Source organism: Populus trichocarpa, chromosome 3 (assembly GCF_000002775.5).
Source record: "Populus trichocarpa isolate Nisqually-1 chromosome 3, P.trichocarpa_v4.1, whole genome shotgun sequence".
In the NCBI taxonomy this organism is placed as follows: domain Eukaryota; kingdom Viridiplantae; phylum Streptophyta; class Magnoliopsida; order Malpighiales; family Salicaceae; genus Populus; species Populus trichocarpa.
Window position 1 is genome coordinate 1,728,686 of NC_037287.2, and position 25,507 is coordinate 1,754,192.

Sequence of the window (25,507 nt, forward strand, 5' to 3'; positions counted from 1 at the left end):
AAAGTGGCTGGGATCAGACCTGATAATGAAATTCTTTCTTAACTAAATTGCTGGAGCTTTTCAAAGTTTCCTAGGCTAGGAAGAATCTGCCCTCTCAAAAGGTTTCCACTCAATAAGAGGGTATTGAGAAAGGACAAACGGCCTAAACCAGGAGGAATTACATAAAAAGATTCGTTGATTTCACTGTACAAGATATAATTAATTGTTCATCAGAACGCTTGCCAACAACCTCGTTTCTGCTCAGCTGCTATTGATGAGCGTCGGTCAGAGACTTTGTTTGGGGGTCATCTCCCTTCTCATTTAAGCTAGGGCGTATGTGTCAGTTTGGTTTCCCCTTGCATGGGCTGGGCTGGAGCTATTGCATTTCGGGCTCAGCTCATCTTCTCCTTTGTTGCAATATTTTTTTTCCCTGGCTGGCTTAAGCTTAAGTCTTAACCCGTTTTTCCCGCGCTTCTCTGTTAATTCTAGATCGAAGGCACCAGGGACAGAGCTCTTTTCATGTTGCAGGATGGCTTCTTTTTGGCCTTCTGGCGCGCAAGGTTAACGCAGCTTCTCAGCCCTTCTCCTCTTTCTTTTTTTATTGAGTTTTCGGTTTGCTTTTTTGAGACATCTCATTGCTGATGTGGCTGTTTTTTTCTCTGATTTGCAGGTTAGTTATTCCTGGATTGGTGCACTGTAATGATTGCCCATGAAAAACGCTTCAATTTGACAAGTTATTCATATTATAATTTGTGTCGGGGGAAGAGCTGATTGAGCGTCCTATTCATCTGGGACTGGTTTCCTAGGGCCTGGCCATTCCATCTTCTTTATGGGTTAGTGGCTAGGTATGGTCTTCATGCAGCCAGGTTTGGTAAAGCTTTATTTTCAGTTTCATTTTATTTGCTTTTTTTATTAATTTCCCACACACCCTTACCACTCCATTTCACTTCGTTTTAGGATGGGCTGCCATGTTTGCTATGGCTATCATAGCTACTGCCCTGATTAGCTTCTTTCTCATCGTGTCAAGTTGTCTAATTTTGTTCTTTAAAAGAGTAACGGATAAATGATTAGTTGTTTTTCCCCCCTGAAAAATATGGTTGTGTGCTCTCTCAGTTTCTTTCTTGCATTGTTTTTTGGTTGTTTTCTCTATGGTGTTTATTCTTGGTTTTGGTTCTTTATTTTTTTTTCTCTTGGCAATCTCTGTTCATTGCTAATTTTTTATTTTGATTGTATGGCTGTGAAAATTGGTTTTGCTAATCTTTGTTGAATGTTTTTGGGCGGTGGCTATATTGGTTGTTTTGATCTATTTGCTCTGCATCTGTTTTACCTTTTGGTTATTTTTTGCTCTTGCAATCCCTATTTGGTGTTTTTTCTTCGTTTTTTTTTATTGTTTTGTTTGCTAGGTTTTTTGTGTGGGGCCTCTTCTCCTGCGTTTCCAACTTTGTTGGGTGAGCTTATGTGGTTTTATTTTGCTGGTAAGATCAATAATTGAGGTCCTTTTGCAACTATTTTTTTTTCTTTAAAGATTAGTGCATTCATGAGTTGTTTTGTCATGTTCTTCCTTTGTGGATGTTCTAGACTTCAAGTTTGTTGCTCTTGGTTGTGGCTGGCTGGGTGCTGAAAAAATTTCTTTAAAAAAGAGAACTGGCCATATAATAGCTTGCTTGGCTAGGCATATTATATTGATTTTGCCACATTTTTTTATTGGCTCAAATTATGAATTTTTTAAGCATATTGTTCTCAATATATATGCTTCTTATATGAAAAGTGATTACACATGATTGATGTCTTAATAAATTGATTTATTTCATTTGTTTGGACAGGAAATAGAAAGTGGTTTCACTTCTGGAGATTCTTGTCTTTGTAGCTTCTGACAAGGCTGAGGTGTATGCATTGTGGCATTAAATATGAGAAGAAAGTGACCATTTGTACATGAAGGGGTCGCATCACATGCTGATGCTAAAGATTTTGGTCTACGTTGATGTGTTTACTACTTTCTAGCAAATCTTGACTTGGAGTCAGTTGGAGTCATATATGTACCACCTCTCTTGGTTCCCTCTCCCTCATTCTCTCTAGTTGTCTACAGTTCTATGTTTAAGTCAGTCGCCAAATGTTTGGTGTTTGGCTGTTGTTATTCAAGAACTAAATTATTTATACATTGAAGCGAAAGAATGCAGCGTATTATTTTGGTTTTCTTTCTCATCAATTTTCATTTCAATCGATCCTTGGAAAAAAGGTCTATGTCCATCTTTCCATCTTTCTTTCGTGGTTGTTGTCTTTCTTTTTATTCGTTGGCTTTTCGATCTATTTAAATATTGCTAGTTTTGTGATGGTGTTGTTATTCAATTGATCTAGTTGTCCCCTTCTTTGCAGGTTTTTCATTTGCAGGCCTTTGCTTCTTTTTCTTATCTTTCTCTGCCTTTCCCCTGTTTCTGTAGTTGACAGTGGTGGGTTCTTGGTTGCTTCTCTTAGAGCTTTTCATTAGAATGGCTTCACCTGTGGTTTTGGTGAGCTTGTGTTGATCTAGTTTCAAATTTGGCTGCTGTCTTTTTTTTGGATCTGTGCCTTTTGGATTATCTTTCAACTTTTATGTCTACATTTGTGTTGTTTTTAAATGGATTTTCTCGCCCTTCTCATTTGCAGAAGTTCCAGCTGGACAACTACATTGGTTCTTTCCCACGCACTGCGCCCTTTTCCTCCTGCGCCTGAGAAGTTTGTTGATGTTCTCCAGAGTCTTTTTCTTGCGTCCATCCATCTTCCTATATGATTGCTGACTTTTCTTTAGTTTAATGTTGTTTTCTTTTCTTTTGTTCTACTCGTCTTTCCTCTTCCTTTACCTTTGTTTTCTAATTTTTATTGTCGAACATCTATCACTTGCCTTATTGTTTTGCTGTCAACTCTGCTAGGATCAGCTTCTTGGTCTTTTTTCAAGGATCTGACAGTACATCTCACTTTTTTTCTTTCGCTTATACATGTTCTTAGCTTCTCATAGTTGTTACTTTAAGTACCCCTCCTTTGCTCAATCCGCATCCATCTTTCTTTTAAGTTTACTTCTACATAGTTGTTATGCTCCCAGCCTCTATTTTTACCCCGGAAGCAGTTCTTTTTGTGTTTTTTTTGCTGCCGCAGTTGTTTTCTCTTATACAATGTGCATGCACTCTTATACCCTTTTTGTTTTTTATCCAACATTTCGTATTATTTTGCTGGCTCAGTGTCCTATTCATCACTAGATTTATGACTGCAAGGTGTTGTTTATGTTGGTACTTTGTTAGCGATCTCGGGCCCTATAATTAGATTTTTTAAGAGGCCTTTATTCTCCTCTTTTTCATTTTTTTTTGTTATTTTCCTTGAATTTTCCAGCCTGTTGTGCAGCACATGTGCTTTTGTTGTGATCTTTGTTTATGTAATTTTGATAAGCATATGACAAAAATCCTGGTTAAATTATTGTTTCTTTTGAGGTGAAAGATATTGGAAAACCAGACTTGAAAAATTCAGTCGTGCATAAAGCAAATGAGCCTCTATTATAAAATCTTGAGAGAGCATATATACAATTAGACATTGATGAAGAAGAAGCAATAACCTAGAAGTTAAAAATCATGGGATCTTTTTTTAAGGGAACATTGAGTAGAAGAAACTTACTCTGCTAGTGCAAAGAGTTCTAGCTTGGAAAATACTGTTGTCCTATGGTTTGATTTGGTTGTTAAATACGAAGCATCATGTTGGGAGATTGAGATGCAATTTTGGAGTGATTGTGTTCCTCTTTATAAGCCAAAACTAACATGTTAAGATCCCCCAGGCTCCTTTCCACATGTTTTCTTACGGGGCATCCCCTCCTGCTGCTGCATGTATTCTCCTTTGAAACTTTATATCAATGGGATGCCAAGGCTTAAACACTTGAACAAGTTCTCCCATTCTTTGAAGCTCAAACTCTCACCTTCTAACTCCAGTTTTTGCAGACCCCATATTAAGGTATGTTTTCACAGAAGAGTTTTCCTTTTATGAAAATGGTAATGCTTTTGACTGCCTTTTCTTACCTAGGCATTAGGCACTAGCTTTTGAGCTGGAAATTTTTAGAGCCATTGATGTATTTTCTTTGCCGGAATGCGTCTTGTGCGATAAGGATGTGTTCGTAGGAAATGTGGGAGAGGATTGATAGGGTGGTTGGTGGGCTCGATCCATGTCACCTTTTGACCACAAGTTGTTAGATATAAGAATGTCACCTTTTGGTCATCTAATCGCAAAGTTGTTTTTCCACATCACTTTCATTCTCAAACCTCATGGTCAACTCCTCGTCAGTCTTCTTCTCCTCAGCAGGCTTCTCCCTGACAATCCAATCGTAACAACTATCAACGACATGGCTACAGAGGTGTTTGTCAATTCTGTGACCAACAAGGTCATAGTGCAAAGCAATGTCTACTTACAAAGGGTCTTCCCGGTCCCTCACCTGTTGCTCACTGCACCACCACAAACACTGCCCCTAGACAACCTTGGCTCCTGGATTCTGCTGCCACAAATCATGTCACCTCTTATCTTCACAACCTTTCCTTTCACTCATCCTATGATGGTCCTGATTCAATACTCATTGGTGATGGTACAGGTTTGCGTATCTCTCATTCTGGTTCCACTACACTTTCTCCCTTCACTCTCTCTAATGTTCTATGTGTTCCTTCAATTCAAAAAAATCTGGTGTCTGTTTCTTAATTTTGCAAACAACATCTAACTTCCATTGAATTCTTTCCCTCTCATTTTTCTGTGAAGGACCTACGCATGAGGCAGACTCTTCTTCAATGCCCGAATAAGAATGATATTTATGAATGGCCTTTAACTGTACATGTGCAACCGTCTGCTATGATTGGTGTCAAAACATCAGTAAATGAGTAGCATAAACAGCTCGGTCATCCCTCTTCTCGCACAATTCAATCTCTTCTCAAGAATTTTTCTTTACCTGTCACATCAAAAAATATGTGTTCAACATTGTGCTCATCTCGCCAATGTAATAAAAGTCACAAGCTTCCATTTACAATGTCGTCTCTTACAAGTCATAGTCCTCTTGAAATCATTTACACTGATGTCTGGGGTCCTGCCTCTGTTGAATCCATTGATCAAAACAAATATTTTGTTATTTTTGTGGATCATTTCACTAAATACATTTGGCTTTATCCCATTAAATACAAATCTAATGTGTTCACTATTTTTCCAACCTTCAAAAATCTTGTGGAAAATTACTTCAAAACCAAAATAATTCCATTTATTCAGACGGTGGGGGTGAGATTCAAAAACTCAAACCTTTTTTAGCAAAATTTGGCATCTCTCATCTCATGACGCCACCTCATACACCTCAACATAATGGCATTGTCGAACGTCGTCATCGCCATATCGTTGAAACCGGTCTAACTCTTCTTCACCAGTCTAATTTTCCTCTTAAGTTTTGGTCTCATGCCTTCCAAACTGCCACCTACCTTATAAATCATCTTCCCACACCTATTCTAAATAATCGTTCCCCCTTTCACGCTTTTTTTGGTGAAGTTCCAAACTACTCCAAACTCCGTGTTTTTGGTTGTTTATGTTTTCCTTGGTTACGTCCCTACAACAATCACAAACTTGAACCATGTTCCCATCCCTGTATTTTCCTAGGCTATTCCCTCACCCAAAGTGCTTACAAATGTTTTGATCCCTTAAAAAATCATATTTTTCTAACCCGTCATGTGGTCTTTGATGAATCCGTCTTTCCATCCCTCTCCTCTACCCAACAATCCCCTTCCATTATCAATTCTTCACATCTATCGGATGACTTATCTCCCATCATTGTCCCACTCATCACTGGCTTCATGCAACACTAACCATTGCGATCACCAACCCCAGTCTCATGCACAGCTCCACGATCTCCATCCATATCATCTTCTTTGGGCACTGAAGCTACTGCCACAATGGTTCCTTCTAATATCCTCCCATCTCCACTTCCTACGAACATATCCAATCCAATCAATACCTCATCTTCACACCTCAACCAAACTCGCTCCTAAAATGGCTTTTTTAGACCAAACCGTCACCTTAATGCCACCACCAGATATAACCTCCCTGACATAGAAGAACCCTCCTCTGCTTCACAGGCTCTTCGTGACCCAAAATGGCAAACTGTCATGTCGGATGAATTCAATGCCTTACTACATAATGGCACGTGGGATCTTGTCCCACCCTCTTCATCCACAAACTTGGTTGGTTGTAAATGGGTTTTCAGAATCAAACGCAACTCAGATGGCGCAGTTGATCGTTACAAAGCACGTTTAGTTGCAAAAGGTTTTCACCAGCAACCGGGCATTGATTATAAAGAAACTTTCAGTCCTGTCATCAAGCCCACAACAATCCGAATTGTTCTTAGCCTTGCTGTTGCCAATAACTAGCCACTTCGCCAACTAGATATCAATAACGCATTTCTTCATGGTACACTGTCTGAAGCAATGTTTATGTCTCAGCCTCCAGGTTTTACTGATTCATAATTTCCCACTCATGTCTGCCAGCTTCGTAAAGACCTTTATGGTCTCAGACAAGCCCCACAGGCTTGGTATCATGAGCTTCGCTCTTTTCTGCTATCTTATGGTTTTACAGGTGGCTTGTGGACTTTTGTAGCTCTCCACGGAGCTTTTGGGCTAATAGGTTTTATGTTACTTCAATTTGAACTTGCTTGATCCGTGCAATTACGACCTTTTAACCCTACTGATGAGTCTGGAGGAAAGACTGGTGAATCAGGCAACCCCTCTACCAATGTAGTTTCTGATCCTTCTTTATTTATATATAATCACAATGCACAGCTCATCGATTTTCTGGTATACGTTGATGATTTAGTTGTCACTGCAGTGATCCTTCTTCCATTGCTAGATTCATTGCAGCTATATCAACAAAATTCTCAGTCAAAGATCTCGGCTCACTACATTACTTCCTTAGTATTGAAGTGCTTCCCACCTCCTCAGGTCTGTTTCTCTCACAGCACAAATATATTTGTGATCTCTTAGTTCGCACCCGCATGGAAGGTGCTCAAAAGGTTGGCACTCCTCTCACTACCACAAGCTCCCTTGTTCTTAAAGATGGTTCACCTCCTGCAAATGCCACTAAATATAGGAGTGTCATTGGGGCACTGCAATACCTAAATCTCACTCGGCCAGATATATCTTTCACTGTCAACAAGCTCTCTCAATTCATGCATTGCCCTACCAAATCCCACTGGATTGCCACTAAATGTCTACTACGATATCTTAAAGGCACCATCTTTCACGATCTACATCTTCGCAGGCATCGTAATCCTTCATTGCATGCGTTATCTGATGCTGATTGGGCTGGGAATTTAGATGATCGAACTTCAACCACTGCTTATGTAATCTTTCTTGGCAACAATCCAATCTCATGGAGTTCCCGAAAACAAAGGTCTGTTGCACGGTCTTCCACAGAAGCTGAGTAACGGGCTATTGCTACCACAGCTGCAGAACTTGCATGGGTTCAATCTCTCCTGACAGAACTCCAATTTCCTCTCCCATGCACCCCGGTTATATATTGTGATAACATTGGTGCTAATTATGTTTGTGCCAACCCAGTGTTTCACTCTCGCATGAAGCATATTGCTATTGATTTTCACTTTGTTCGTGACAAAGTGGCTCACGGTTCTCTACGTGTCTCCCATGTTGCTACTGCTGATCAGCTGGCCGATGCTTTAAGAAAGCCTTTATCCAGACAATGACTCTCCTTTTTATTATCCAAGATTGGTATCTCCGATGGGAGCACCATCTTGCGGGGGCGTGTAAAGAATATCCACAATCCACTCAATACAAGTTGACTACTTCAGCTTGTAAACCGACAACAATAATTCAAAATAGTTTCTTATCCTTTATCCTTAGCTAATGTAACAAACTAGGTAATTTGTAGCTCATGCAAACCTGTATTTAAACAGTAACAAGAATACTGAATAATTATCAAAGGAAATTATCTCTACTTCTCTGCTTCTTTATGAATAACCATTCCATGACTTCCTTCAGGATGTGCAAATGCAACATAGTAGCTCACAGCCTTTGATCATCCATCGTTATCATTTCATGTTCTGTTTTTATCACTTTCTTTGTAATGACTGCCGAAACTGAGTATCTACGTTTCTAAACCATACGTGTTCTTATAGAGGATCACCATTAAAGAAATTAAGAGCCATCCATGGTTCTTGAAGAACTTGCCAAGGGAACTGACAGAAGCAGCTCAGGCCATGTACTACAGGAGAGAAAATCCCACCTTTTCTCTTCAAAGTGTTGAAGAAATCATGAAGATCATGGAAGAGGAAAAAATTCCCCCACTAGTATCCAGATCTATTGGAGGCTTTGGCTGGGAAGGAGAAGAAGATGGTGACATGAAGAAAAAATCAATAACGTGGAAGATGAGTATGAGAAGAGAGTTAAGGAGGCACAAGCACGTGGGGAGTTTCATGTGAGTTAAGATCCATCCTCTCTTCCTTGCACATTCACGGTCTTAACCTCATCCTTTGAATATTTATAGGATCCTTTGAAGCTTTGTGTAAAACTGTGTGTCAGTGAGCTGGTCCTGAATAAATGTTTGTGAATCCTAGCTTACCGGTTAGGATGGGTGTGAAATTATTGAAATTAGAGTCATCATCGGAGTCATAAACTTTGAATTCAACTGTGTTGAGCAGGAAGGACGTCTAGTTGTTTAGATCCTTGAATTAGGAGGAGTTCTGAAATACCTATCAGAGATATTTATACAAATTATGGTTTTTGTTTGAAAGGGTTAATATGATTAGTGTGACAAATTATGGGCTTGGTAAGGATGTCTCCTTAAGTATCATGTACATATTACTATTACTAAATATACTAACCGAACTAAGTTTGGTGGTTACCGTAACTCTTTTTTTTCTTCAGTTTTAGTCTTTTTTTACTGAATCCCTTTTTAGTATAAGCTCATGAGATGGTTTGAAATTGTGAAAGAAAGACAATTAAAAGAGCAATTACCAAAATATAAAATTCCTTCTTCATCCATTTCAATCCTTTTTGTTTTTGGAATTTTCATTGTAGTCTACAAGTTCATTTTTCAATTCCTAAGTTTAAGAAAGGTGAGGAAAACTCGTCATAAAATGATGGAGAGAGAAAATTATCGGTTGATTACATTCCGACAACAAAAAAACTAGATCTTGGTGTCAACAGGTTCCATTAGATAAGAAAAATTTCTTGAAGGTGCTTTTAGTCTATTATCTTGCTTGAAAAGGGAGGTCGGGGTTGGGAGATTATTTTTTTTAGTTTGATTTTATGTTTTTAAATAATTTTAATAGTGTTTTGAGTTGAGATATTGATTAATTGACATTATAATGATGCTTGTTAGGTTTTTTTTATGTGAAACTAAGTTAAAAAATAAATAATTTTTTAACCACCTTTCAAGGCAATTTAGACAACATTTTATGCTTTCTATTTTATTTATAAAAAAAATAGGTGTGCATTGTACAACAAAAAAACCAAAAAAATAAATGGATAACATATCGTTCATTTGCTTCTTTTACCTAAAAAAACAGGCTAGGTACATGGATATAGTCTTACAGGCCACGTGCATAGCTATTTTTTTAAATGGGTTAGGTGTGTTAGGTCATTTAAGCCCATGGTCTATTATGTTATTCTTTTTTTTAATTAAAATAAATAACTTAAAACATATTAAAAATAATATATTATAGTATTTTAAAAACATTGTTGAGTTTTTTTGTGCAATCCTTTGTGATTTCTTTAGTTTTTTATGAAATTTTTTTTTTTAGATTTTTACACATTTTCTTTAAAAATTATTATATGATTAAATAAAAAAAAAGTTTTAGTATATTATTCTTACGTTTTTTAATATATTCACGGAATATGTTTTTTAAAAAAATTATTTCTATGATTCTATTAATTTTTTGCTTCAATAAATAAACATTTTGATAAATAAATTGTCAAAAAAAAAAGAGGATAGCATTAAGTTGCTTTTTTTTTATTGTTTTTCGGTTTTATTCGTTTATTGGATATTAATTCTAATCACCTTGGTTTCTATTAAACTAAGTACATTGTTATAAAAAAGTTATAATTTTTTTGTTGAGAAAAATAAATTATACCAACAAATTACTTTTTTATAAAATTTAAATTATTAATTTTCTTATAAAAGAATCATTGACATAAATGTAATAAAAAAAATAAAAATAGCTCCTGGCTACATGATATTGGATATCATGATTTGTATTTATTTTTTAGCTTCTTAATTTAATATTTGATTTGGATCACTCCTTTTGTTCAAGTCATTTGACTTGTGCATCATGTACATCCTAGTTGAAAAAAAATCTAGATTAGCCTGCTAGGTTGACTTAAGACTCGATATTGGGATCATTTTTTCGAGTAATATCAAGAGTTGAAAGTTTGTCTTTATGTTGAAAAATAAACTCGGGTTGATCCGGGACCCAACTTTCAATCTGTTGCTCAAAACAATATTGTTTTTATCCTTTATTAAAATAAATTTGGGGGTCAACTTGGGTTGATTCTTTCAATTTGTGACTCAAATCTTGTTCTTAGTTGATCCCAGGATTGGGTTTTATATCTATGACATATGATTCATATTATCAATTGGCTTATATTATTTGGCTGTTATTTTCATAATGGATCAAATTCTTCTTGGAGCTATAAATAAATATTAGATGCTTGCATCTTATTCTAACTAGACCGTTGTTATATTGACCTCAAATATAGCTTCCAAATGCGACCCGCTTTGAAGTGCCTCATGTTATGTGGTTACATGGTGTTGTAATTGACTTAAGCAGAAGATATAGTTTCATTTCTCACTTTATTATAATGAGATGATGGTAAAATTACTATATACACTTTATGATTTTTTTTTCAATTTATTGAAATTTTACAAATTAAGAGCATTTAAACTCACATAAATCGTTCAATTGATCAAGCACATGTCAATTTGGCAAAGACAATAATATTAACCACGGTGTCTAAAACATGATATTTTTTAAAATATTTTTTATTTATAAATGTATTAAAATATTTTTAAAAAAAAATTATTTTTTATATCAGCATTTTAAAATCATTAAAATAAATAAAAATTAAATTTTAACAAAAAATAAAATAAAATAGATTCAATGGCATACACAAGAGAGACAAACATGAGTACCTTTTATACATTTAATTATATCTAAACTTTGACATGTTAGTTAGGTCACAGGTGGGATGTGTTTGAAAGGAATATTATTATACCTCCAAAAATATTTGTTGAATAACATTCCTTGTATAAGTATCAAGTATTTTAGGTCAAGACTCCAGACTAGTCTTGTTTCACCACAGGATCAGATTATTTAAAAAAAAATATTCAAGTGTTAAAATGGAGTAAAAAAATATTAATATTAGTTAATCTAAGTTAACATAATAAATTTATAACCATGTAAATTAAGACCGAGCCAATTTGAAATATCTTGTCAAACTTGTAGTCTAAATTATAAGAGTAGAATAACTCGATAAAAAAAAATAAGCTTTTTTTAAAAAAAATATATATTAACTTTTCAAATCTGAAACCCGGGTTATTAGAATTTTTGTTATACTAAAGGATTAAAAAAACAATTAAAAAATTAATGATCAAAATTGAAAAATAAATTATATATTTGATTGAATGATGAAATTAAAAATAAAAATAAATTTAGTTAAAGGACAAAAAAATCAAAAGAATGATAATCAAAAGACATAAAAAACAAAAACAATGGTTTGATTAAAAGGTAAAATTGAAAAAAAAAAATAGCTCTTACAAAAGGGCCAAGAAAAAATTAAAAATCAAAACGATAAGGACCAAATTAAAAAACATAATATTATTAATTTGAATTAAAAATTGAAATTAAAAACCAATAGAACTTTTACAAAAATACCGAGGAAAAAAAATCCAAAGAATAAGGATGGAATAAGAAAATCTAATATTTGATCAATTGTGATTGGAGAATAAAATTAAAAACAAATAAAACTTATATGAAAGAATCAAGATTAATAATTAGAAATAAAAAAAATAAAAACTGAAGTTGAAATATTAAAAACCAAGAGAGCTTGTTTTGGGGGAGGAGAGAGAGAAAGAGAAACATGCGTTGCACCAACAAAAAAAAGATGATGATGCTTCCAAAAACCAAACAGAATGGTATTTTTAGATGTTGGCAGACACCACGAGCACCGTCCAAAAAGTATAGGCGTCTCCCACGTACTTATAAGTGCATCACAAGCTACTATCCTTTTTTTCTTGTTCTTTTTATTTAGCTAAATACTAAATTGTTCATGTTTTAACATGATAATAACAAAAAATCTTTGGAAAAAGATGGAAAAACCCCATGACTCTAGTTTGAATTTTTTAACTTCCAATAATATTTTAAGCAACTTTTAATTTTATATATATATATATAATCAAAGATGAAATTATCTTTGATCTTACATGATAATATTAAAAAAAAGAACATTTTAGAAGTAGCCCCTTAATGATATTATAGAGATTTTTACTTTTAAGAGTATTTCACTCTTAAAACCGGAAGAGACCCGTGAAAATACTTTAAAGTCCCTAGTTATAAATTTTTTGATTAGAGAAGCAAAGATATCATTACTATTTCAATAAATAATGTAAATAAGTTTGTAGCTATAGTAATCTTTCCCAACAGTGTGAGCTTATATTTATTTAACACTAGTTCCAATATTGGATAGATTTTTATTCATGTAAACCAGTAAAATTCTTTAATCTAGACGTTATATTTAATTAATTTTATCTTTTAATAGAGATAGAAATCTATCCTCTATCATATCTTACTCTTCATTTTTTTTATTAAAATAATATCATTTCAAGATTTAAAAAAATAATAATAAAATAACATGTTTTAATTAAAATAAAACTTTGATTCAAATTAATTAGCAAGTTAGCAGGTGACCAAGTTTTTATAAGTATGTCAAATATATCTTAGCCTAAAATATTTGATGTTTATGTTTTTATGAAAAAAATTAAAGAAAAAATTTTGTACTATTTTTTTAACGAAGCTCCGAGTTTAAAATCTTATTTATAAAGAAACTCAAGGTCACTTGAACATTTATTTATACGGTTATTGTACATATTACGGCAACTGAGCAAAACAAGAATTTATCCAAAGATGCTACGTCGAAAAACAGAAAGGCCTTACCAACAAAGACTGGTCCATGCCTGGAATTTATTGTATCTTTGATGATGATGATGATGCCTCCATTAATAACGCATGCAACTTCTTGGTCTCTGCCAAAACATTTTCCCTATCGAATAGAGCTGAAACAACGGCGACACCTTTCAGATTTGGCACCCCCATCTCCATCACAGTGCCTGCATTCGAATCATTAATCCCACCAATTGCAACCACAGGTAGCTTAGAAGCCGAACAAACAGTTTTTAATCCATCCAAACCGATAGTGGGATTGTTTGCCTTGGTATTGGTTGAATATACTCCACCACAACCAATGTAGTCCGCACCGCCAATCCATGCTTGCTGAGCTTGCTCTATTGTCTTGCATGATACACCGATTATTTTCTCTGGACCCAGAAGAGTGCGGGCCACGGTAGCAGGCATGTCAGACTGGCCGACATGTACCCCATCAGCATCACTTGCAAGGGCTACATCAACACAGTCATTTATCAATAGCGGAACTCCATGGGAACGACAGACTGCAAGACACGATTTTGCTGTTTCCAAAAAATCCTTTGTTCCAGCATCCTTGTCCCTGTGAAGAAAATTTACAGAATTATATTCCTATGCAATTGCAAATTATGCATCCATGCAGAGATCAAGCTATAAGCAAAACTCTACTCGTATTCATGGCAACCTATATTTTTCTGCAAAGCAACCTCTTCAACGTATTAAAAGTCACTGTAGGACAGCGCCTATTCAATTGCAAAAGGGTGATAGTACAGACCAAAACATTGCTTTAGACACTCCATTATGACCAAAAAATTGCTTTAGACACTTCAAACTAGAGATCCATTATGATGATCACGTTCATGGAAGTTCAAGAAATATAATCAGCAAAATTATGATAGAGAAATGCATGAGACAACTAAGAATATGCAGAGCACTGAATGTCTATATTTTTTTAAAGTAACAATTAGCTGCTTCAAAGTGAATTAAAAAAGCATAACATCAAACAGTCAAACCTCAATTGAACAATGGTAGCCCCTCCTTGTATGGCTGCTGCAACAGCATCTACCGTGGACCGTCCCCACTTTTTATTCATCCCAGAATCTGTAACTGCATACAGAAACAAGTCACTTGGATTGAATGCATCTTTTCTATGGAAGCTGTGAGAACCACTCTTAAGCCTTAGTAGGTGGTCAAAGGGGCCTTGAATCCCATTTCCAATCAAAATGTCTTTGCTATATTCCAAGGCTGTCTCAACATAGCGCTTAGCCACCTGCCGCAATTAGGGTATATAAGAATGCTGGTACACAAAACAAAAGACGAGAAAGAAAATTAAAAGAAGGAAATTAAAATGGAGGGGCGGGGGGGGGGGAACACAAATAAAAGTCTATAAAGAGAGAGAGAGAGAACACAAATAAAAGTCTATAGAGAGAGAGAGAGAGAGAGAACACTCCAGGCATGCAGCTGTAAATTACAAGTCAAAATAAATGGCCTGCTAAATTATCCAAAATTACCCTAAACTTTGGGTCAAACTGAAACTTAACCCATGAGCTTTAATTTTTTTTTTATTTGAGAACCTTGAACTATTGTTTTTTAGGTAAACCACAAATAAAAGTCTATAAACATGACACCTTTCATGAAAACACGTTATTTGAGAGAGAAAAAGGTTAACAGGGGGACAGAAACCTAGGCATTTTTTACCAAAAAATAGTTCATGGTACTCAAATTGAAAAATTGAAGTTCAAGGACTAAGTTCAATTTAACTCAAAGTTCAGGATAGTTTTGGATGATTTAGCCTAAATGACCCATGGACCATCATAGCTCTCTCTCTAGGGCGAATGATAAAAGGATAGCATCATTCTTAACATCCAATAAAACATCTGAACAATATATAAAAAGCAGGCTTAATCAACTCAATTTGGGTTCCATAGGCATATCCTATCTTGTATTTACTGATAAGGCTTGGTGAATTTAAATAAATACATAAATTGATGTTTTAGCTCATTATGAACTCAATCTTGACTGTACAACCAGTCATGATACTCCTGAATCACTAAGTATTTGAAGTTGGCTATGAATCAAAAGTACAAATGCTTTTTAGTTACCCTAACAGCTGTGAGCATTGGAGAACCTTTTGCCAGCTCAGCTGCTATACATGAAGCCAAAGTGCAGCCAGTACCATGAGTATTGCGAGTTTTTATGCGAGATGAGCGCAGCTCATAGAAGTGTTCACCTGCAAAAACTTCCTAGTGTTAGACTGGCTTTAAAATGAACATTACTCATGATCACAGACAAAATATAAGGAATAGCATTATTATTTAACAAGTTTAGTAAAATTTAAGCTCACCATTAAAGAAGATATCAACAGCATCCAAAGAATCAGGGAGATCACCACCTTTGACAAGCACATTTCTGGAAAACAAAATTAACAACTGTAATCATGCAACTCTCTAAGCTCAGAGTACTGGATCTATTCTATTCCTCGTGTTAAACCCATTTTGTAATAGATTTTCTCCAAGACTAAATCCAGTGCCATAGACAACACTGAAAACACTTATTAACATCAGAAAAGCAACAGATTAAATATTTGAGTTCAATTTGTTGTAAGAAAACATGGGACAGCACCATGTTGACATGGTAGAATAACCCTTAATATTTCAACCTCAAGCGCTGTGCTACATCATGCTTGGCATCATAGTGATTCAGCACCATGATTACATGCATGGGAGAACTTACAAGGGCAAAATGACTGATGCCCAATGCGAAGAGTTGTTATTCAAGCTGTTAGAGCAGCTTTAACAACTTGCATGACAGTTTCCAGATATTAGAAAAAAGCAAAAACAAAACAAATGCTCTAGGCAGTTTCCAGGTGGGAGCCATGTGAGCTATCACATTAAGTTTTCCCCTATCTTCACAGAGTAAAAGGACATATTAACTTTAAGTGTCTTGGTTTCTGCATCAAGAATCCCATAACTGGCACATAACTCATAATCATGAGTGCTATAGATGCCACATTATTCTCTTCAGCTTATTTGAAACAACAAAGACCATTCTGATAACCAATGACAACAAAGAACTAACCAACCACAGAGGACCTGCACATGAATGTCACATAATACTTTCCATAATCTAGCTATTAGATGATTGTACTTGCAAGTTGAAACAGCTACAATTTTGTCTCTTAACTTGACAGATAACCCCGGAAACACATTGTTCTTTAAACAGTTCCTTGTGTTCTTGACAATAAGATCCAAGACATTGAAAAAGCTCATGCCTTGCTTGTAGCATTTTCTCACCTTTGAGGGTGTAATGACTTTCTAAATCTTATGCTGTCAAATAGAAAATGCTGCAATTTGAACAAGAGGTAAACTTACCACCTTTTCAATAGCAGAACTCCTAAAGTGAGCCATTTCATGGACTTAAAGAGATAAAAGTACTGAATAGTTTTATAATGTTAGTTTCCCTAAGCAAGTGAAGGACAAAATCAAATTCCATGAACTAACCGTGGACCCAGTGCATGCAACAGCTCAGCTGCGTTGCGCATGTCAGCAACTGTTTCAAGGCGTATACCACCAAGTAGAGCAGATGCCTCTTTTATATTTGGGGTTACTATGTTGGCCATGGGAAGGAGCTCCTCTCTACATTCAAGAACCAGAAATTTGAAATTATTGCAAATATCCAACATAAAAGTTCACAGGGCAAAAAAAATGAAAAAAAAAAAAAACAAAGCAACTCTCAATAAGTTGGTGATGGCCAGCGCCCGTACAAGGTCTATATGGAAAAGGTTGCTCATCTAGGATGAAATTGCCAGCCATTCCTATGCCTCATCTACAGCTCCTTAAGAAGGCAATTCCACCCATAAATACTTGTTCAGTTAGCCAAGTGCTCCATCCTTAGAGGATTGCCCTCAATAGCCTTCAGCAGGGCACAAGACATGATATAACCAGGTCCCAGTATGGATAACTTAAGACATGATCTGATTTTTGTATTGTTCTAGACATTGATAAAACAAAGGTGAAAGTACAGATGTTAAAAGGTGCAAGGCAACATATTTAGACAAACAGTGAAGTGGACTTAGATTTTGCCAACAAAATAATCAATGAAATCAGGCAGAGATAGCCTACACTTGCTGAAGTTGGCTGGCTGCAGAGAAGTTAATGGAGCACCACTCAGCAATGCAAATATGAGAAGAACTTGGAACCTGGAAGGTAGATTTGGTTGTAGAAAATTGTGGCTCTTGGAAATGAAAGAAACCAAAAAATACTGTGCGGCAGATTTCTAACTATTGCAGCTGCAATTTTTGAATATTTTATTAAGAAATGTCAACTTCACCGTTAGTGATGTATTGAGATAAAAATACTTTACTTTGACACAATTTCTACTAGATTGATAGCGGTTCATTAACTAGCTGGCTGTTGATGCTCTTAACAGCTTATAAAAAGCTCACAGCTTGAGAGAAGGCACGTGATACTACTTGACTGAAAATAATTCTTCTTTCTATAAGCATGAGTCTCAAATTGTTCAACGTTTTCCACCACGAATAAGTTGTAATTCAATATGATTCAAATTTCCCATCTTCACAGATTAATAACAGCAAAATTGCTCGACAGACTCCATTTCCTATTGCTTACACTCACCACCACCGCTGTCCCGGTGTAACAATGGCTCAGCATCCACAATAAAACTCTCATAATCTCTCAAAATGGAGTGATTGTTAACTAATTTTCCCACTAGAAAAATAATCAACAAGAAGAAAAACCAAATAACGACTGTTAAAAACAAAAACTACAGCAACTTACCGAAAAGTGGAAAGAATGGAAGGGCCAGCAAGCACGTCTCCACTGGTAGAAACCATGACAGGATCAACAACCAAAGCTGCCTTTAATTTAATTATTACGTCATTAAACTCAGTAAAATCACAAATTAAATCATTCGAAATAATTCGAAATTTTTCCCTTTTTCTTTACCTCGAACCGAAAACTCAGTGAGACTCTGAAGAAGAACCTTAACTACCCCAACAGAAGGCAGCATCCCTGTTTTAACCTAAAAAACGAAATCGCAATCAATCAAAAGCAAATTTGAAGGACCAATTGAAATGTTAAGAACTTACGACATCAACTTGCATATCTGAAAGCACTGACTTCAACTGCTGGGCAACAAAATCCTCCGGCACAGCGTGTACTGCCTGAACTCCAACGGTGTTTTGTGCAGTAACGGAAGTTATCACTGTAGAACAATAAACTCCGCGTGCGGAACAAGCCTTGAGGTCGGCTTGGATTCCGGCGCCGGCACCGGAATCAGAGCCGGCTACACTCAAGACGTGCGGGACTGAAGCACCGCCGTTTTTCTCTTGCATTCTTGAGCTCATAACTATGCGTTTTTGGTAGAAGGAGAAGGAATTGGAGAAGATGACTCCACCGTAGGCCATTTCATGACGCGACCACCACTTATCGAATATAATATATAATGTTACTTGGGCGGGCTCAACCCGGCCCGGTTATGCAACGCGGGTCTCTAGAAAGAGGAAAAAAGGAATATCGACGTTAGATGTTTGTAAATGTTTTCACTTCAGTCCTTCAAGATCATTTCTGTTGCGTTTAGGTCTTTGATTATAATAATGGACCACCAAATTACCTGCCTTTTCTGGTAGCAATTTGAGAATATAGGTTTGGTAAATAAAAATATAATATGATAAAAATATAAAATAAAAATTACCAGTCAAATTTTGAATCAAAACTCACAAAAAGAGAGAGAGAGAGAGAGAGAAATGATGTTTGTTGTAACTTGAAGGGTTCAAATTATACTTTTGGGAAAACTAGGGTCATCTTGGCAAATTCAAATTATAGCTTTTTGCCAAAAGAGTAGGGGATTGTGTTGTAGAGAGAAGATGGAATAAATAAATTAGATTTTGATTGACTGTTTTTTATAGTGAATTTTGATTGTTTATAGTATATTTATCTTTTATTTAAATTTAAAAAATAAGTTGACTAATATAGCTTTTAAAATAATAGAGATAAAGTGTAAAACAAAATAAATTATAAGATTTTCAAACAAATTTTTCAAGCATTTATTATATTTTTTATATTAAGTTAAATATAAATTATCCCTCAATTTAAATTAGAATAATCAAAAAATCATTATGAAAATATAAAAATATTTTATATAAAAGATTTAATTTTTTTTGTTATCAATGATATAATTAAGGTGGGAGAATACTTGCTTGTCACTACTTTATATGACAATAACAATGTGAAAAGACTTCATAATATCATTATAAGTTTGTGTTGAGTTTTTTGGGCGAAAAAAATAAAAATATCATTACATTATTTTATTGTAGTGAACAATAATTTAGATTCAAAATGCTTTTCAAAAAAGTTTTAGCTATTGTTTTAATTTAATTATTATCTTTATGCGTATTAATATTTATCATAAAAATAAATTATTAGTGCCCAGAACAAATTTAATTGCATGCAGTGCACTTATAATCTAAACAGTGTGAAAAACAATATTGTGCAAGTTGACAATGTTTTTCCATTTTCTCTTATATTATTTATTATTATTATTATTATTATTATTATTATGTTATGTTATGTTACATATATATATATATATATATACATATATATATATATATATTACTTATTATTTATAATTTAAAGTGTGTGAATTGAATATTGTACAGTCACACTGTTTTCCTGCTTTTTTTTATAATAAATTTAAGAGAAAAATATATGAAGTGAATATTGTGTAGTTGCACTGTTCACCTCCTCATGTTTAACCGTAAACGACATTGTTCATTTTTTATTAGGTCTGCTATAAATTTAAGGGAGAAAAATATTAAACTCGGCTAAGTTTATGGTCCAGGTTCACCCTAAATAAACTAAAGCGTATGGGATGAATATTGTGCAGACGTAATGTTCACCCCTCTCACATTTTACTGTGGAAGACACTAGTAATTGTTTTTTTTTAAGTTTTGCTATAAATTTAAGGAGAAAATGTGTGAAGTGAATATCGTGCAGCTGCATTGTTCATCCCTTCATGTTTTACCATAGACGACATTGTTTATTTTTTTATGTTTGCTATAAATTAAAAGGGAAAAAAATATTAAACTTGGTTGAGCTCATGTTCCAAGTTCACCCCACAAGTTTTATTGTGGATGATACTGTTCACTTTTTTTTGTTTGGGAAAAATATTTTCATTTTTTTGTTTACATTTTTTTAAAATTAATCTTAATCTTAATTTTATTTATATTTAGATTAGTATTCCTTCTCTATTTTATGCTATTTAAAAAGCTTATTTGAAATGATGATTATTTTTTAAAAAATATTTTATGAGGTTTTTTCGATTAATCTATATTTTTTAAAATTTTTTGTATAGATAAACTTTATTTTTTAAAATAAAAAGAAATTTATTTTCAAATAATATTTATAATATGTGCAATCTTGCATATTATTTTTTTCCTTATATTTTATTCAGTTAATTTAATGTGTATGTCTATTTTTATTATCATTTGATTGAATAAAAACATTATTTTAATTAACAAATTTAGCAAACACAACCGCGTAAACATCACGTCTTGCAAAATTAAATATCTTAATCTAAATTTGTCTCTCGATTTTACCAGTTTTTATTTTTAGTCATCGTTTATATTTTTTTTTTCACTTATTAACACACATAGTTCTCAGTTTTTTTTAATTACATGTATGTATAAATTTTTTAATTTTCACTTAGAATTTTTTTAATTACAAAAACATATTGAAAAAGTCTAAAAATAGTTTTTTTTATTGAGAAAAAAAATATCTAACCCGCGATGAAACGCGGGTCACAAATCTAGTATAAACTAAAAATGTGCTTCTATTATACACTACCTTGTAAAATACTATTCATTTCAATAGCTTTTTTTTTGTCTTTTTTGTCTAGATCTATTTTTTTTTCTAATTTCATACTTTAATATTTAGTTTATTGGAGATTAGGTTTCATAATTTATTTTGGTTTGCTTTATACATGGTTAGCTCGATCTTGTAACTCATACCACAGATTTGACGGGCTGACTCGTGTTTTTTTTATATCTTTTGTTAATGAACAATTTTTTTTTCAATTCCATCATTTAACATTAGGTTGATTGGGAATTATGTTTCATGATTTATTTTGGTCTGTTTTCCATGAAGTTATCTCAGTCTCGTTACCTGAGTTACGGGTTTAATGAGTTAACCTAGTTGACTCGAGTTTTTATTGTCTTTTTTTTACTAACATTTTTTCTATTTCATCCTTCAACATTTGGTTGATTATAAATTAGGCTTCATAAATTATTTTGGGTTTGCTTTCTATGAGGTTATCTCGGTCTTATGCTTGAGTCATGTGTTTTGTGGGTAAACCCGGGTAAACACATATCGTTTTATTGTATCCTATTTTTAGATTGACTTTTTATTTATTTTCAAAATTTAACAATGGGTTTATTGAAAATTGGGATTCATAATTTGTTTTGATTTTCTTTTAGGCTATCTCGGTCTTATGCTTCATAATTTGTTTTGATTTATTGAAAATTAAGCTTCATAAATTATTTTGGTTTGCTTTCTATGAGGTTATCTTAGTCTTATGCTTGAGTCACGTGTTTTGTGGGTTAACCCAGGTAAATTCATATCGTTTTATTATATCATATTTTTAGATTATTTTTTATTTATTTATTTTCAACATTTAACAATGGGTTTATTGAAAATTGGGATTCATAATTTGTTTTGATTTTCTTTTAACATAGTTATCACAGTCTCATGACCTTGGTCACGGGTTTGATAGATTATTCGAGTTGACTGATCTCTTTTTTTATTTACTTTCTATAAGATTATCTTAATTTTCTTTTTTCTAAATCTATAAAAAATTTTCTAATTTTATACTTCAACATTTAGTTTATTGGAGATTAGGATTTATAATATATTATGGTTTGCTTTATATGTTATTAGCTCGGACTCATAACCAGTGTTGCGAGTTTGGTAGGCTAACTCGAGTTTTTTTTTCTCTTTTTTTAATTGATAATTTTTTTTTTCAATTTAATCATTCAACATTGGGTTAACTGTGAATTAAGTGTAACACCCCGTAATTTAATACATTCGTAAAAGAACTTTGAGCCGTAACTTAAAAAACATAGGTATTTTTTTTTCTTCCATCAAACTTATCTAAGACTTGCCGAAATTTCAGTCAAAATTTTGGCACAGTTTTCCTTATACTTGGAGGTCCCTAGTTGTCGACAATCATCATGTACAATTATACTCATTTCTCAATCATATCATAATCATGTAGAACCTCAACAACATATCATTCATTGTATATGCATAACATTTCACATGTTCATTTCTTTCCCATTAACACACATAATTAATAATAATTGGAACACACATAATTCATAATAATTGGAAGTAAACAAACATTAAGATTACAAATATAAAATAGTATATTTTTATGTCCCGACAATTAATGTAAAAGGAGTATTATTACATATTAAGTCATTTAGTTTCTTAAAGACAAAATACATTAATTTTCATCTTTTTATTTAATCATACAAAAGGAGATTAGACCTAAAACACTACTCCTGGTGTGAATCTGAAGGACTTGCAATTTCATAATATATAGATTAAATATAATAAGAATAAAATACAGCATGTAAAGAAAATCACACAATACATGCACAAGTAATTAAATATATATTCAACGATGTGCAGTCATAGTTCTTTGAGATTCTCATTGAACCTTCCATTATTACGTCTCTATTCATCATTCGTGGAATCATTCAACATTTTCATTTTGTGTCTTGTTTTATCTCACGAGCACATCTAATTCGTTATAATATCCACCATGTGATTTCTCTCGCTCTCACTTTTTATTTATTTATATCAATTTCAATCCTAATATCTATTATGCCTATTATGGCTTTTCCACATAAATCGTCAAACTCGTCATGTTTTCGGTCCAATTTTGGTTTATAAATATATTCAACTTACATATTTTTTATGCTTATTTTGGCACATTCCAATATTTCTTTAGATTTTCAGTAAAATCTCCCCTTGTCATGGAACCTACCATTATTTTCGCAATATTCATATCCGATCCATTTTCAAATAACATGAATACCATACATACATCAATCTATTTAAATCATCAACCTAATCTCATTTGGCCACCATAATTAAGGCTAAATTTCATTATCCATCACTGTTATTGGCATTTTATTACATTGTTATAAGTACCACTAATTTCTTATCATGCCAACAACAACACAAAACCTCAATACAACATATTTACATTATTAGTTATAATTTCTTTGACATCCTCCATGTGCATCATACACGATTCTCAAATTGTATAAATTACAATTCATCAATTAATTCAAAATACATCACACACACACACACACATATAACACCTACCATGGTTAATAAACTTCTATTCTCACGTCCTAAACGATACGATATTTGCCTCCATCCTTCACAAGGATTAGTTCTTCATCAATTTTTTTCTTTTATTTATTCCTTCAATAATCCATAACATAAACACAATTTACCATTTTTTTTAACAGTAAAGTATCATCCATCGTTCCATCTATAATTTGACAAGTCAGTCATTCATAACATAAACATATGATATTTTTTTTTATGAAAATAAAAAATAAACCCGCGGCATAGTGCGAGCCACCTAACTAGTTTAATTTGAATATGATGGGTATTGACCTGATCCAAAATAAATGAGTTTATTTATAGTTACTTTACCCGACAAGCAAAGAGTATGATATCAATATTGTCAAATTTAACCCGAGACCCAATCCAGACCTAACCGCATGTCTGTATTATATATATATATATTTCAACATTGATATACTGATACATGCTTAGTTAATTATTTATTTTACTATTAAGTATATCTAAAAAAATGATTTAATAATTGAACAAATCACAATTTAATTATATTATTTTTTAGAAATGAATTGTATTTCTATGATTACAAATTCTTTTTTAAGATGATTCTGATTAGTAAAAAAATATTATTTTTAAGTTAGTTAAAAAAATTTAATATTCATTTTAAACTATAATAATAATAATAATTTTTATTTACTGTTTCAAACATAGTAAGTTTAATGACAATAAAAAGTACTTTTTATATGTAATTTTTTTTTGTCATATATCAACCAAATACAATATATAAACAACCACTTGTCTTGTTAGTGTTTAATTGCTATTTTAAGATAGAAGATACAAAGATAAAAAAAATAAAATGTGATTAATTGAAAAAATAAAAATAAAAATATAAAATAATTTTTTTTCTGAGACACTTGTAATTTTATATATTTTTATTTTCACTATTTCTGTCTTTTATATATATATATATATATATATATATATAACCAAACAACACCTTTATCTTATGTACAACGACTAGACACAACTTCACTCCTTAGAATTATAACTAGTTGCCGCGTGTTGCTGGGGGCTTATAACATGCTTGTGCTTTGTTATGGATTTGTAAAAAAAATTGTATATTTTTTTTTAAAAATTATATGGAGAAACACTATTGCAATCCACAATGTTTTCAAGAAAAATTAAACTACAAAGCTAAATTCTCAACCAGCTGAATATTAAAAAAACAAAATAGACAAATAATTTTGAAAAAAAATCATAAAAAAACAAAAGGAAAAAAAATAATGTAGGGAAACACTGCAACAATCTATAGTGTTTTGTGAGGAAATATACAATTGTAATTATCAACCAACTCAATATTAAAAAAATAAGATCAACAAATATAATTTTGGAAAATATCACAAAAAAAAAACAAAAGGAAAAAAAACCACACCGGGAAACACTGTAGCAATCTATAGTATTTCATGAGGAAATCTACAGTTGTAATTTCAACCAGCTCAATATTAAAAATAATAAAATTGATAAAGATAATTTTGAAAAAAATCATAACAAAAAAAATCACGTGGGGAAAAATTGTAGCAATCAACGGTGTTTTAAAGAAAAAAAGCTACAAAGCTAAATTTTCAACCAGTTTAGTATGAAAAAAATAAATTCGACAAAAATAATTTTGGAAAAAAAATCGATAAAAAGACATGTGGGGAAACACTGTAGCAAGAAAAAATCATGTGGGAAAACACTGTAGCAATCTACAATGTTTTTTTTCAAGAAAAAAACTACAAATCTAAATTATCAACCAGCTCAATATGAAAAAAAAACTAAAATTGACAAAGACAATTCTGGAAAAAAAAAACAAAGAAAAAAGAAAAAAAACCACATGGGGAAACACTGTAGCAATCAACAGTGTTTTTAAGAAAAAACTACAGAGCTAAATTCTCAACCAGTTTAATAT

At 32.9% G+C, this 25,507-nt stretch overlaps 1 protein-coding gene and 1 long non-coding RNA gene across 2 annotated transcripts; one reads left to right on the forward strand and one right to left on the reverse strand.

The window, feature by feature from the left end:
- The first annotated feature begins 1,373 nt into the window (after positions 1-1,373).
- On the forward strand, positions 1,374-2,166 carry LOC112326855 (uncharacterized). The gene is made up of 2 exons (XR_002980817.2): positions 1,374-1,454; positions 1,803-2,166. It is a non-coding gene; the product is annotated as an uncharacterized LOC112326855 (long non-coding RNA).
- Positions 2,167-13,011: 10,845 nt separating this feature from the next.
- LOC112326841 (thiamine biosynthetic bifunctional enzyme TH1, chloroplastic) lies at positions 13,012-18,599 on the reverse strand. Its single transcript, XM_024596929.2, has 8 exons — positions 18,267-18,599; positions 18,124-18,199; positions 17,956-18,031; positions 16,660-16,794; positions 15,504-15,568; positions 15,262-15,389; positions 14,173-14,429; positions 13,012-13,742 (listed from the first exon to the last, which is right to left on the reverse strand). The coding sequence occupies exons 1-8, from the start codon at positions 18,582-18,584 to the stop codon at positions 13,202-13,204; spliced, it is 1,596 nt and encodes a 531-aa protein (XP_024452697.2). The 5' UTR covers positions 18,585-18,599; the 3' UTR covers positions 13,012-13,201.
- Positions 18,600-25,507: the final 6,908 nt, after the last annotated feature.

What these genes read in the sequence shown, in the direction of transcription:
- LOC112326841 (XM_024596929.2), bottom strand. Translation starts at nt 18,584, where the DNA reads ATGGCCTACGGTGGAGTCATCTTCTCCAATTCCTTCTCCTTCTACCAA. An exon ending in CAGATATGCAAGTTGATGTC is followed by an intron (nt 18,200 to 18,266) that starts GTAAGTTCTTAA and finishes TTCGTTTTTTAG; the next exon opens with GTTAAAACAGGGATGCTGCC. An exon ending in GCTACCATTGTTCAATTGAG is followed by an intron (nt 13,743 to 14,172) that starts GTTTGACTGTTT and finishes TTTTCTTCACAG; the next exon opens with GGACAAGGATGCTGGAACAA.